The 12,059-nt window shown below is 44.7% G+C and overlaps 1 protein-coding gene across 4 annotated transcripts in view; it reads right to left on the bottom strand.

Annotated features, from left to right (window-relative positions):
* Positions 1 to 12,059, bottom strand: part of FAM171B (family with sequence similarity 171 member B) — a 37,999-nt gene extending 25,940 nt beyond the window's left edge. The window contains exons 1-2 of one of the 4 annotated variants that reach the window (XM_064433773.1): positions 11,618 to 12,059; positions 11,474 to 11,521 (exon numbers count right to left, since the gene is read on the bottom strand). In XM_064433773.1, the coding sequence (XP_064289843.1) occupies positions 11,474 to 11,521; positions 11,618 to 12,044 (475 nt within the window). In that variant the 5' untranslated portion in view covers positions 12,045 to 12,059. Of the gene's footprint in view, positions 1 to 11,473; positions 11,522 to 11,593 lie in introns of all 4 variants that reach the window. The other 3 variants (XM_064433774.1, XM_064433776.1, XM_064433777.1) reach the window with 3 other exon arrangements.

Below are 12,059 nucleotides of genomic sequence, written 5' to 3'. Positions count from 1 at the left end.
CATCTTCTGTAATTTGATATAAGTGAGATAAATTATTAATATTACAAGAATAAAATCTTAAATAAAATTTACCTTTCAAATTAAGATAAATTTGCAAGTGAAAGAGATTAAAATGAGCAAGCATATAGTAGAAAGAGCTCGCAAAATCTACAAAATAAAACAGCTTTGCCCAGGCATTTCAGAGGCCATTATAAGGTTATTTTTTTCATTTCAGTTTACTGACTGGCTAATATTAAACCCGTAACATTACTCTTTCATTTTTTTTAAATCACTGCCAGCATCATTTTACCTTGCATCAGAGCTGAGGGAATGAAAATATTAAAAATTCAGTTTGTTACAGAATATTGGGGAAAACAGTACAAAGGGGAATATTTAAAAATCTTCTTAATACTCTATTTTAAATATGAGGTTTATATATAAACTCCACAATACATTATACATCTTCAAGAAAAATGGGCAAGTGCCTATTAGAGGGTAAGCCAACAATGTGGATTTCCCACTGATGAACTTTACAATTAAACCTTCAGGACTTACACAGCAAAAATAAATCAGCCAGCAGCAGCATCTTGACAAAATGTGACCATTTCTTGTAGACAATTTCAAATGATTTGTCAAACCTACCCTCTAACAGTAATACACTTGGACAGAAAGAATATTCCAGTATCCGTGAAACATGAATCTTTTTTTTTTTTTCCAATCCTAATGGGTCAGGTACAGGATTTGTCTTGCAGAATTCCTAGTGGTGGCTTGTGAGTGGAATTGGCAGAAAAAAAACCTGCAATTTTAAACATACCCTCAATCTGACAGAAGGAGGGGAAAAAAAATCACAGGAAAACAAAGCAGCACCTGTTCAAACATGACATTTAATGCTGTGAAACCCAAAGACAGATAGGCATCCACAGATGCTGTGGCATAATACAGCCCACAAACCAGAAATTCAAACATCAGTACACATTACTCACTAATTGCAAAGGACAACTCCTGTTGCATTCAGAGATATTTTTCAATAACAGCCTGGTCACTACCCTTGTCTGAGAATGCTTTTCTTCCCCTAAAGCTGTAAAACCTCATATTACTCCTTCAAGAAAGATATTTGTAATGCTGCTGCAATGTCTGTCTTTCACCTGCAGGAAAAGACCCTCTAATCCCTTGGAAGAAGGGCATTGTATAAAGGCATATATGGAGAAAATAGAATTTAAAGTTTGCAGGACAACATTCCCTAAGGGTAGCTCTGCACACGTGCAATGGGAATTTTTTTATTGCAAGATTTAGGAAATCCATATTGCAGCAACAAAGCAAGACCACTCAACAAGCCACAGTCTCTTTCATATAGAAATGTTCATTAAACTTGAGTTTCATAAAGTGGATGATCAAAAATCACAAAACAACAAACACAGCAGTGGGTATTAGAAAAATGATTGCAGATTCCCACTAAATTTAAATAAATATTATTGCTCAGAGTTTAAAAAGGTTTAAAACAAGAGAAACTTCTGTCACATCAGGTCACAAGGCAGAGCAAAACAAAGATCACAGCTGCTGTGGGCCCAGGATGCCGTGCAGGTGAGTGCCAGTGCTGGGTTCATTAATGACCCAGGCACTGCTGCTCGGAGTCCTGACAGCAAGTGCTCCAGCAGCCACCTGAAGGCCCCAGCTGTGTTGCCTCCTGCACAAACACAAGCCCTCCCTTCCCAGCAGGTGCCCAAAGTCCTGTAGGGAGAAATGGGAAAACGACTTAGCACCATGGAAACCTTTCTAGGAGGGTGGAAATGGTTTTGTTGGCACCAAGGCTAAGAACGGGGCAGTGAACAATTTCTTCTCCCCCCAAATACTCAAGATTCATTCAGCACCTCTGAGATTGTGCCAGCTGGACTGGGGGGAAACAAATCCACTCAAGTATTTCTGGGGCAATCTGTGCCACGGAACACTGAAGAAGAGGGACAGGTTTTCTCTACTGTGCTTAAGGAAAAACACCCAACAAAAACAAGAGGGGGAGAAGGAAGCTGACAACTAATTAAGAGGCAAACAGCCATGACAGATTCTTTTGCCCAACACTGCACCCAAACTATGCAGGGTCTCACAAATGTTTCAGTGGGTCTCATGCTGAATTTAATTAGAGGATTTTCTCAACCTCAGTGGTCTGTAATCCAAAGAAACTCTCCACTGCAGCCCAGTGAGAGCAAGTTTTGTCCTTTGCTCCCAGAAACAATGGAATAAGCTTCTGTGATATTTATCACATGCCATAATTCATGTTATTAACAGTTTTTATTGTTCTAAACACCCAGTCTACCAAAATCCTGCATTTACCCAACATAAATCTACTCATTTCTCCTGTTCAGTCACTTAATGAAATGCTTCAAAACAGAGGAAAAATATTTTCCACAATTACATGAAAAACCTTTTTAAAATCCAATTAGAGTCTATAATAGGTGGGGAGGGCAAGCATATCCTCCTTCATTCCAGCAAAATGGACAATATTTTCAAATATCTTGACATCATTGACCTCCTCTCCAGTATAGCTCAGATGAGCACACAGAAATTACCAATCAGATTTGCTACCTCACAGACAATGAGAACGTTCCAACCAGTTTCATTTGGGAGCCTTGCTCATGCAGAGTCATTAATAATAAAAAGATTTGGTGTTTTTGCCAAGATTCATAGCCATGCTACACACCAGGATCTATTTCAGCAGACTGAGCCAACTGCATGCATCATGTTTATGAAACAGCCCCAAACCTGCAGCAGAGGATGTAACTCCACTCTGTCCCAGCTTGCATGCACTAGGGGAGGCACATGAAGGACATGAGCCTTGTTTAACCTTGCACAGGGAAGGTTTTGGGGGCTCTAAACAACAGCCTTCCCTCACCCAGGCTGATAAAGGGCCAAGAGCTCTGTTGGGATGCATGGCAGGGCAACAGCCCCCAGCTGCAGGCAGGGATCTGACTGGACAAGGGGTTTGCTTCACTCTCTAAGGATAAACAACCATGGGGAGAGGTTGTCCAGAGGAGTTCCCCAGCCCTGCAGCCTTTCAGGAAAGAGCTCCCAGATGTGAGTTCAGTGCCAACGCTGCTTTAAGAATGCCCCTGATGGCCCCTCCAGCCTAAACACCCACCCAGATCCTCAGTTACTCTCAAATCACAGACAATAAAACCAACAAGTATCATCTTCACTTATTTCAGCTGCTAATTTTAATACATTTAGCAAATCTGTCTGAAAGTTTTACCTGGAGTATACCATCCTGTGATAATTTGGGGCTCAGAATCTGATGCAAATTCCTTGCTTCATTATGGAAAATGGGATGAAAATATATACTTTGTCTTGCGTGGCCTTACTTGATAACTCTTGCAGTAAGTGAAAACAGTAATAGTAACGATTCTAAAAGTAAAATCAGTTGGAGTAATGAAAGGGTTGCTCAGACCTGAAACTAAAACAACCTACAACACAAACCCTGAAAGCTACATGCACACACCAGTGGGAAGGTTCAAGCATTAAATACAGGTGAAATATTAATGAGAAATAAAGAAAAATAAATGTATGTGAAACACAAGAAAAATTTTCAGAAGAGGCAGATGAACTATTAAGGACCACACTGAAACAAACAAACAAAAAAAATCCACCTAAATTCAGCTCTTTCCTCCACAATAAGCTGTATCACAATGAGTCAGGGCTCCAGCTGATCTGCCTGTAGCCACACTGTGTTTAGTGAAAGCACCCAAGCCAACACTCAGAGGCACAGGCTGGAGCCCTCATCAATCCCACGACGCTCCACAGACCCCAGAGCACTTCTGGGATGCAGTGGGCACATCAATAATGGCTTTCAACCACAGGCTGCTGGGGATATGTTGAAGCAGCTCTGAGATTCTCTCTATTCTTCTGTTTCATGACCTCCTAATGCACATTGCCTCACACTCATAAACACTGCATCGTGTTCAACACACACTAAAAAAAACCCCAACATTTCCCACCAGAGCTGGCACGCAGCTTAACTTGTACAGCTGCCAGTGGTTCAGGTAAGGCCCACACCAAAACCAGCACTTTTTTCAAAATGGGGCAAGGAAAAATCACAAGGTAGAGGGGCAAAACTGGTTTTTGCTCTCTAACCCACTACAAGCCACAATTTATTTCATGTAATCTCGACAAGAGGCCAACTCTTGCCTTGGTAGAACTGCAGTTTCTTATGTAGCTGGCACTGTCAACAGTAATGCAGAATGCTGGAGAAAGGGTCATGTGGAAGTCCAGCAGGAGGCAATGACCCTGCAACTGCCTCATTTCCACATTGTGACAATTGTGCCCTGAAGCCTGACTTCTTTCAGACAGCAGAGGCTCTCTTTGAGTCCATGGGATAAAACAAACAGGGAAGAAAAATAAGGACAAGAAATTGAGGGGAAAGAATAAGGGTTCATGCCTGCCCTTGGTAAGACTTAGGGGGCTTATGCACACACAGAGACAGGCAAGAACATCACTGCCAGGCCTGCCCACCCCAGCAGGGCACACAGATGGCTTCCAGGAGCTACATCAGACAGGGCCACACATCACCAGGGTGATGCCATCCAAGTGCCATGGGCTGCAGACCTGTCACTGTGGCGTTCACAAGAACTCACAACTTGCTTACAGCCAGGATCCTTTGGAGAGTTAGGGCAGCTCATCCAGCTGAGACTGGAGGAGACTTTATCCACGTCCTTCCAAACAACCCACAGCTGCTTGTGAAGTTCACAGCACATGATTTTTTTTGCTGGACAGAACTGCTGGTGCCACACATGAGCTTTGGAGGGTCCTCCACACGCAGGACTGGTCTAGAGCAAGAACCTGCTCACACAACAGTCCATGGGTGCTCTCCTGTATGGAAGATCAAAGAGTCATCCCTTCCTGACCTAAACCCCCACATGCCAGGGCAGCAAGCTGCCCAAAGTTTGGGCAGCCTGTCTGGTGTAGATGTGGAAGGGAGATGAGGGGCTGTAGCAGCCTGTGCTCTGTGCTGCAGGCTCAGAGTTTGGAAGGACTGCTCTTTCCCAGGAACCCAGCTCTGCTGAAGGGATCTGGGATGCCAGTTCCAACTGAGCACATCTTGAGTGAAACCCTACTAAACACCAGGCTTAGGGAGCTCTGCAAGATGAATTCATTCCCTTCAACTTTTCCAATCCCAAATTCCCTAGCACAGCTTCTCCCAGCAAATACACTTCCCTGCTGCTGGCTGGAAAGCTGTCCACACTCCCATCCTCCCCTCAAACATGTGCTAGCAGGAAAAGTGCTCTCAAAACCTGATGTTTTCTGCTACAACCAGTGCCAGAGAAGCAAGGCAGGAAATGCAGCAGCTGCTTTGCAGCCTGCTGAATGCAACTTCTGGCAGCCATGTGTGGAAGGTGACAGTTCAGGAGCTTGCAGGAGCTGGCAAGCCAGGATGAGGCAGGAGGAACCAGACCTGGTGGCTTCAACCTGGAGAGTTATTTGAGAGGAAACTAACTTTGATGGCTCCAGGGAAATGGTTGATCCCAGAACCTGGGTGCTCCTACAGCACCCCAGATGTAAAACATATGAATTAACAATGAAACACGATATCAGGAGTAATGAAGAGGACACATTTGCACTGTCACATTGTGCCTCAAGTCCCCACTCACTACACATGGATACAGTGATGTAAAAATATGCAACTTTCAAGACAACAAAGTAACCTGTGTTGTTTTGCTAAGTTTGACACAACAAGAATTGAGTTTATTTTGAATAAACTGCCCTCTCAGATCTTTGCCTGTGTCTTCAAAGACTTCATCTACTGAGCTAGTTCACAGGGAAAGCTTGCTACAGATCCCCAGTGACCCAGATAGCAGCTGCATTCCAAATTCTCAACCTGCCTTTTCCTCAGCCTGACAGCAATTCCGTGAATGTTTTTGCATAGCGATTGCCCTTTGATGGTGTGCTTTCTGCCAACAGACTGACAAGAAGCAAACTTTAGCAAAACAAATAAGAGCTGCAAAAAACTACCACCTTGCAATAGGTAGCTTCCTGCCATCATTAATCCCTTGTTTCCTGCCATTCCTGACCTGGGCCCTGATTCCATGAATGCTAAAAGACATTGTCTCCCTCAGTTCTTTACAAGGAAAGTTACCATCAAGGCAAGTCTCTGGAAATCAAGCTTCCTGAAGTACAGAGCATGGGGCTGCATAATTTATTACAGGCTTCAGTGAAAGCAAGCTTTCAGCTCAGGAGAGATGTCTCACTCTTCAGAGCTCCTCAGTACCCCTGTGTTTATGCAGACTCTCTTCCCAAAAAAAAAAAACCCCAAAAAATAGTACATATTTTTTTCATGTGTTTTACCATGAAAACCCCCAAATTCCTCTTTTTCCTGTATTAGAAGCTGAGTGACCTATATCCTGGAGCACGTGCATCTATGAATATTTCTTTTTCCTTATTCACTCCCATTTCCAGCTGCAGATGCTTCATCCCTTCTCAGTGTCCTAATGCCCTCACTGATATTTTGTTTTATTACCAAGTCCTAGAACAGCACAGAAAGCTCAGACACTTAAGAACATCATCTCCAACAAATCAGGACGTGTCCAAGTCTTGCATTCTTTCTCACCTGGCTGAGAAGCCATCACTGGAAACATCAGAGGCTGGGAATCCTGAGAAAAATGAACAGCAGATCAAAGGCCATTTTCTGAGCTTATTGCTATAGGTGGAGTTAGCTTAAACCACTAAACCATTTGGCTGGGGTGTGCATGTAGCATTTCTAACCTGAAAATAAACCTTTTCCCTGACACCAGTTTTATTCCAGTATCTACAGGATAAGAGGGTTGTGTTGCTGCTTGTGTAAAACAATGCCAGCTCTGATCAGGAGCCTCTACTCAGACAGCCCTGGCTTCTTGAGCAGGAACTGTATCCTACATAACTGCTGAGCCATGAAAACGACTGAATTTCCTTCCTTGCTGGAATGCTAAAGAATCTCCCACACACCTCTTAATTCCTCACTCATTTTCTTGTGGTATCTGACTGCAACAAAGCTCTAAAACAAAACTGGATTTATTTCTGCCCTACTAATCCCCAGCCCAGTGACTTTGGGGACAGCAAACCACAAAGATTATTCCATCAAGTGACAAAGAAGACAGTCACACTACACCACGGGGTTAAGTGCATTATTATGTGTTACTGCTCAAATTCAAACCCAGACAAACGTAACAAGATATCAGAACCAAATGCTCCTCTAAATACCCAAGTATTAGTATCAGCTACACACCAATATACAAGTCATTAGGAACAATATTCTACAGCAAGAAACAGGGAACACCACGATGAAAAAAGCAGTAAGTCACACAAACATGTTGTTGTTTTGGGAAAATATTTCTCTTTTGGTATCTCAAATCAAAAGGAAGCATGAGAAAGTTTCCTCCTACTGGAATGATCAGGAAGAATAAGACAACATAGAAAAGAGTTTAGAAAACTCTGAACCAGAAGTGACTTGTCTACAGCACAGCTTCACATTAGGCAGACAGTGCTGAGACATGGGCTCAGAACCAAATTCCACAGGCAGCGAATTTCTCTCCAGAAGGTAAAAAAAGTAATCTCTGATTTTCTTCTGGGATTGTCAACAATCACATATTTATCTCATCTGCCTCAACAAACAGGGGTTTGTGTATTAACAAATAAATACACACAGCAATCCCAAATCCCCCCTCTCCTTTGTTCAGCACCACTGTTAGCTGCTACAGATTTTGAATTTTACCCTACAGAACCAAGCTAATCTCCCCATTGCATGCAAAGCCATCTGCTTAAAAAAAATAATAAAAAAACCCACAAAAACACCAAACCAAAACAAAAGAATACCAAACCCAAAAGAAACAACCAAACCCAAACAAACTCCTTTTTCCCTGAATTCTGGAATGAGAGGCAGATTGGGCATGGTCTATAACAAATAACAGGGCAATTTTTTTCTTGGTCATGCTGGGATTACAAAAGGCACAGGCACTACCCACTCTTGAAAAAAGCACCTATTTTAAAACACTGTTCAAGTCTAATTTAATATCTCAACACAGTAAAAAACCTCCAACATGAAGATGCTGTGTGTCACCCTGGGTGAAGTGACAGCTGCCACTGCCACAGCTGCATGTTGTTCATTCAGTACATGTCAGACCTGCCACAGAGCTGATGCAGATAACTATCACTTATTCAATTAGTGGTCTCTGCTCTATTTATAGAGCAGTTTCTGCATTAGAAAGAGAAAAATAATAATAATGCCCCACATCAGGATAGCCCAAGTCTCATGGACATTAAAGAACGTAACTCTCAGCTCCTGTAAAGAATGCACCTCAATAAAGATAAAGAAAAGGGAACATGGAAAACAAAACCAGATTGGCCTGGATCAGAGCCAGGGCTATAATTCACTGCATTCTGTGCTCAAGCCTGCTGACCTCGATGATGAATATCTGAAGCTCCCAGCAGCTTCTCTTCAATTGCTCCTGCACACCAGAGCCCAGATTTCCAAACTACCGCAAGGAAAATGCAAAATATCAGTATGAATAAGGAAGAAGCAAGGCTGATTCTTCCCTCCAGCAATCACCACCCTAACCAGAGAGGCCTGTCTCTCTCGCTTTCCAATTTTTTATTTTAAATTTTCTTCTTTAATTTGGAAGAATGCCTGCATCTGTGAGATGAGACGAGTCAGAATAACTCCATGGACTGGGTCCCTCTTGTATGTGTTCTCTGCCTTGTCACAGAATTTGCTTATTTCTCTTGGCAGTGGCAAGTTTATTGTTGTTTTTAAGGGGAAAAAAAGATATGAACAAGAAACCCTTTTCTCTCATGATGTGCCACTACCGTCTCCCTGCTGCACTTCAGAGTGTGCACCCCAGACACTCCACACAGCTGTGCTGACTGCAGCATCCCTCCTGGGCAGCACAACAATCCCAGGGGCAGGAGCCAGCTAATCCGGGAGGGAATTGATCTGTAAAACGCTGTAATGAGCTTCGACAGAACAGGGCCATCGATAGGGGAACACACGTCAAACGGAGCAGGCTGTGAACTCCAGCCTTGCTCTGTGCCCTGCCAGCCAGGCAGGATAAACCTCCTCTGCTGGGGCAGCTCTGGGGTGCACCAACCCTAATTCACAGCCTTCACCCTGCACGGACCCTAATTCACAGCCATCCCCCTGCACAAGCCCAAATTCACAGCCATCTCCCTGCACAATCCTAAATTCACAGCCATCCCTGCACAACCCCAAATCCAGGCAGGCTGAAGGCAGAGCCTGCTGGCAGCCCCAGCAGCTGCAGGAGTGGCCCCTTGCACTGGGGGATGTCTCTGCTGCCAGTCTTCTGCTGGAAAGGCAACAGCCATTTGTCCCTCCTACCTGGCAGCTGTGAACCATCCGATGATTATTTAACATAAAAAGACATTAGTATCCATTATATACAAGTCTGGAGTCCTGTTCTCCTTCCAAAAATGTCAATAAAGCAAAAACTTGCTTACATGCTTTGCTGAAATGCCACACAAAAAAACCCAAAGGTGCTTAGTAGCTTCTTCAGAGCAATAAAAATTTCAGAGCAGCAATTAGCTTATCTTTTTCAAAGTCTACCATTGGCTTTTTCAGCTTTTATAGAAGAAAAAAATTAATCAAGATCATTTAGAAATCCAGCCAATAAGTGAAATAAACCTTTAACTATATTTAGCCTATATTTAAGCCTATATATAAACAAATATATTTATGCCTAACATAAACAAATGCTGACAATCAACTCAAATGATAATTTTTAACATTCATAAGTTGAGAGTGAACATGAAAGCTGTGGATCAGAAGACACTTTCTGGACTCTCATACCTCAGAGCCCATGATACCAAATAAAAGAAATCAGCAAGGGCTGGGCATGTGGGCCTGCAAAAACAACAACAAACCAACAGAACAGGCATCAAAATGTTAGACATCAACAAAGACCTTGGCCAGGGCTGAAGGAGATAAGGTAACAGAGCTTCTTGAAAAGAAATCAATACCTGAAACCAAAGAGGATCATTGAATTAGAAAAACTCCTTTTTTTTTTTTTTTGCCACTCAATTTTTAATGAGCAAAATGTTCACTGCCCAAGTCAGAAATGCTGCCAATGCCTTTTAAGTGGTGTTTGCTGGTGATTAATGGTATATTCTACTAAAAGTATGGTAAGAAGCAAATTAATGAAAAACCATCAGTGGAAATTAAAAAAAACAAGGACCAAGATGTTGATCAAATGCCCTTCTTCAAAATGCTACAGTTTTAATGTTTGGAAAATAATAATAAAAACAAACCCACCCAAAAAAAAAACAAACCCTGAAGAGCAAATCAAGGCATTTTAAGAGTGTATAAAGAAAAATTTAAGACTCTGATCATTTTCTATCAAATCTAGTTACTTGTCCTACATCTTAAAGAAGTTGCAAAGAAATGCTGCAATTTAATATCTTTGCTTGTATTTCCTAATTAACAAATATACTTCGGCAGCTTTGCAAATTGGCCTCAATTCAGGAAAATATTAACCATCTGCCTAAAACCAAGCACATTTTATACCTTCCTGAAGTCAACTGGAAACAGAAGCATGCATGCCTATATGCTAAAAATGAAACATATGCTCCAGTGATATGCTGAAATGGAGCCTTGGTGTTAAAAGGTCTTAATTCATGCTTGAAACCATCTTGAAATTCTTTGGTGAAAGGCAGTACGGCAAGAAAAATACTGGGTTTATCCTCATCTGAGCCACTAAACTTCAGGTACACATATATTTTTTTAACCAGATGACAGTACAGACACCTCACCATTCACTCTGGTTCTGCAAAGGGGTACCCCCAAATATCTGACTGCAAAACTAAGGCCTGAAGCTGAAACATGCACATTATTTTCGTGGTCTTGGGGAAGCATCTGCAGAGGGGCTGCAAAAACTAACGAGCTCAGCAGCCCCATCACTCATTTGACAGGCTCAAGATGCTCGCACACGTATCAGCTGGTTTATTTTTAAAGCGACACAGAAATACACACGGAAATAACCACCCGTCTCTGATACATACATACACATTTCCATTCCGCGGACGCTCGGCTATCTCCCTGTGGCGATTCCTGCCAGCAGGAATCCCTGGAGCCCTGCCAGCCAAGGCCAGCCTTGGGTGGCCCGGGGTGCGGGTCGGTGCCGGCTGCACTCACACCCGCGGGCTCCCTGCACGGGTCGCGCTCCAGCCCCACCGCTGGAGCGATTTTGGGGCTCCCCGGGCGAGCGGAGCCCGGCATGGGGGAGCAGTGTGGATGCAGAAGAGGGGCCGGTACCGGATGCCGGGAAGGGGTCGGTGCCTGATGCAAGGATGGGGTCGGTACCGGCAGCAGGGGAGGGTTCGGTACCTGGTACAGGAATGAAGTCGGTACCGGATGCAGGGGAGGATTCGGCACCGGATGCCGGGATGAAGTCGGTACCGGATGCAGGGGAGGGTTCGGTACCGGACGAAGGGGAAGGTTCGGTACCTGATGAAGATGAAGGTTCGCTACCTGATGAAGATGAGGGTTCGGTACCTGATGAAGATGAGGGTTCGCTACCTGATGAAGATGAGGGTTCGCTACCTGATGAAGATGAGGGTTCGCTACCTGATGAAGATGAGGGTTCGCTACCTGATGAAGATGAAGGTTCGGTACCTGATGCCGCGGCGGGGGCGCCCCCGGGCAGCGCCGCTCGCTGCTGCTGCGGGCGGCTGGCGGCGGCGGCGGTCGGCCGCCCCATCATCATCATCATGACCATCACCATCAGCATCGGCAGCAGCGCGGCCGCCAGCCCCGGGAGCAGCGCGGAGAGGCGCCCGCAGGTGCCCGGCATGGCGAGCAGCCCGGGGGCAGCGGAGGCATATTGCGGGAGGCCGGCGCAGCGCTCCGCACCCGCGGCTCTGCGGCGGCCGCAGCGCTGGCCCGCCCGCCCACGGACGTGCCGGGGCGGGGCTGGGGCGGGGCCGAGCGGGGCCACCTCCCCCCGGTGCCCGGGCTGTCGCCTGTCACCCCCAGGTGCCCGGGATGTCGCCGCTCCGCGCTCGCATCGCCCCCGCTGCAGTGCCCGGGGCAGCCGCAGCATCGCCCCCGCTGTGGG

This window comes from Passer domesticus, chromosome 10 (assembly GCF_036417665.1).
Source record: "Passer domesticus isolate bPasDom1 chromosome 10, bPasDom1.hap1, whole genome shotgun sequence".
Classification (NCBI taxonomy): domain Eukaryota; kingdom Metazoa; phylum Chordata; class Aves; order Passeriformes; family Passeridae; genus Passer; species Passer domesticus.
This window is presented reverse-complemented; position numbering and strand designations above follow the sequence as displayed.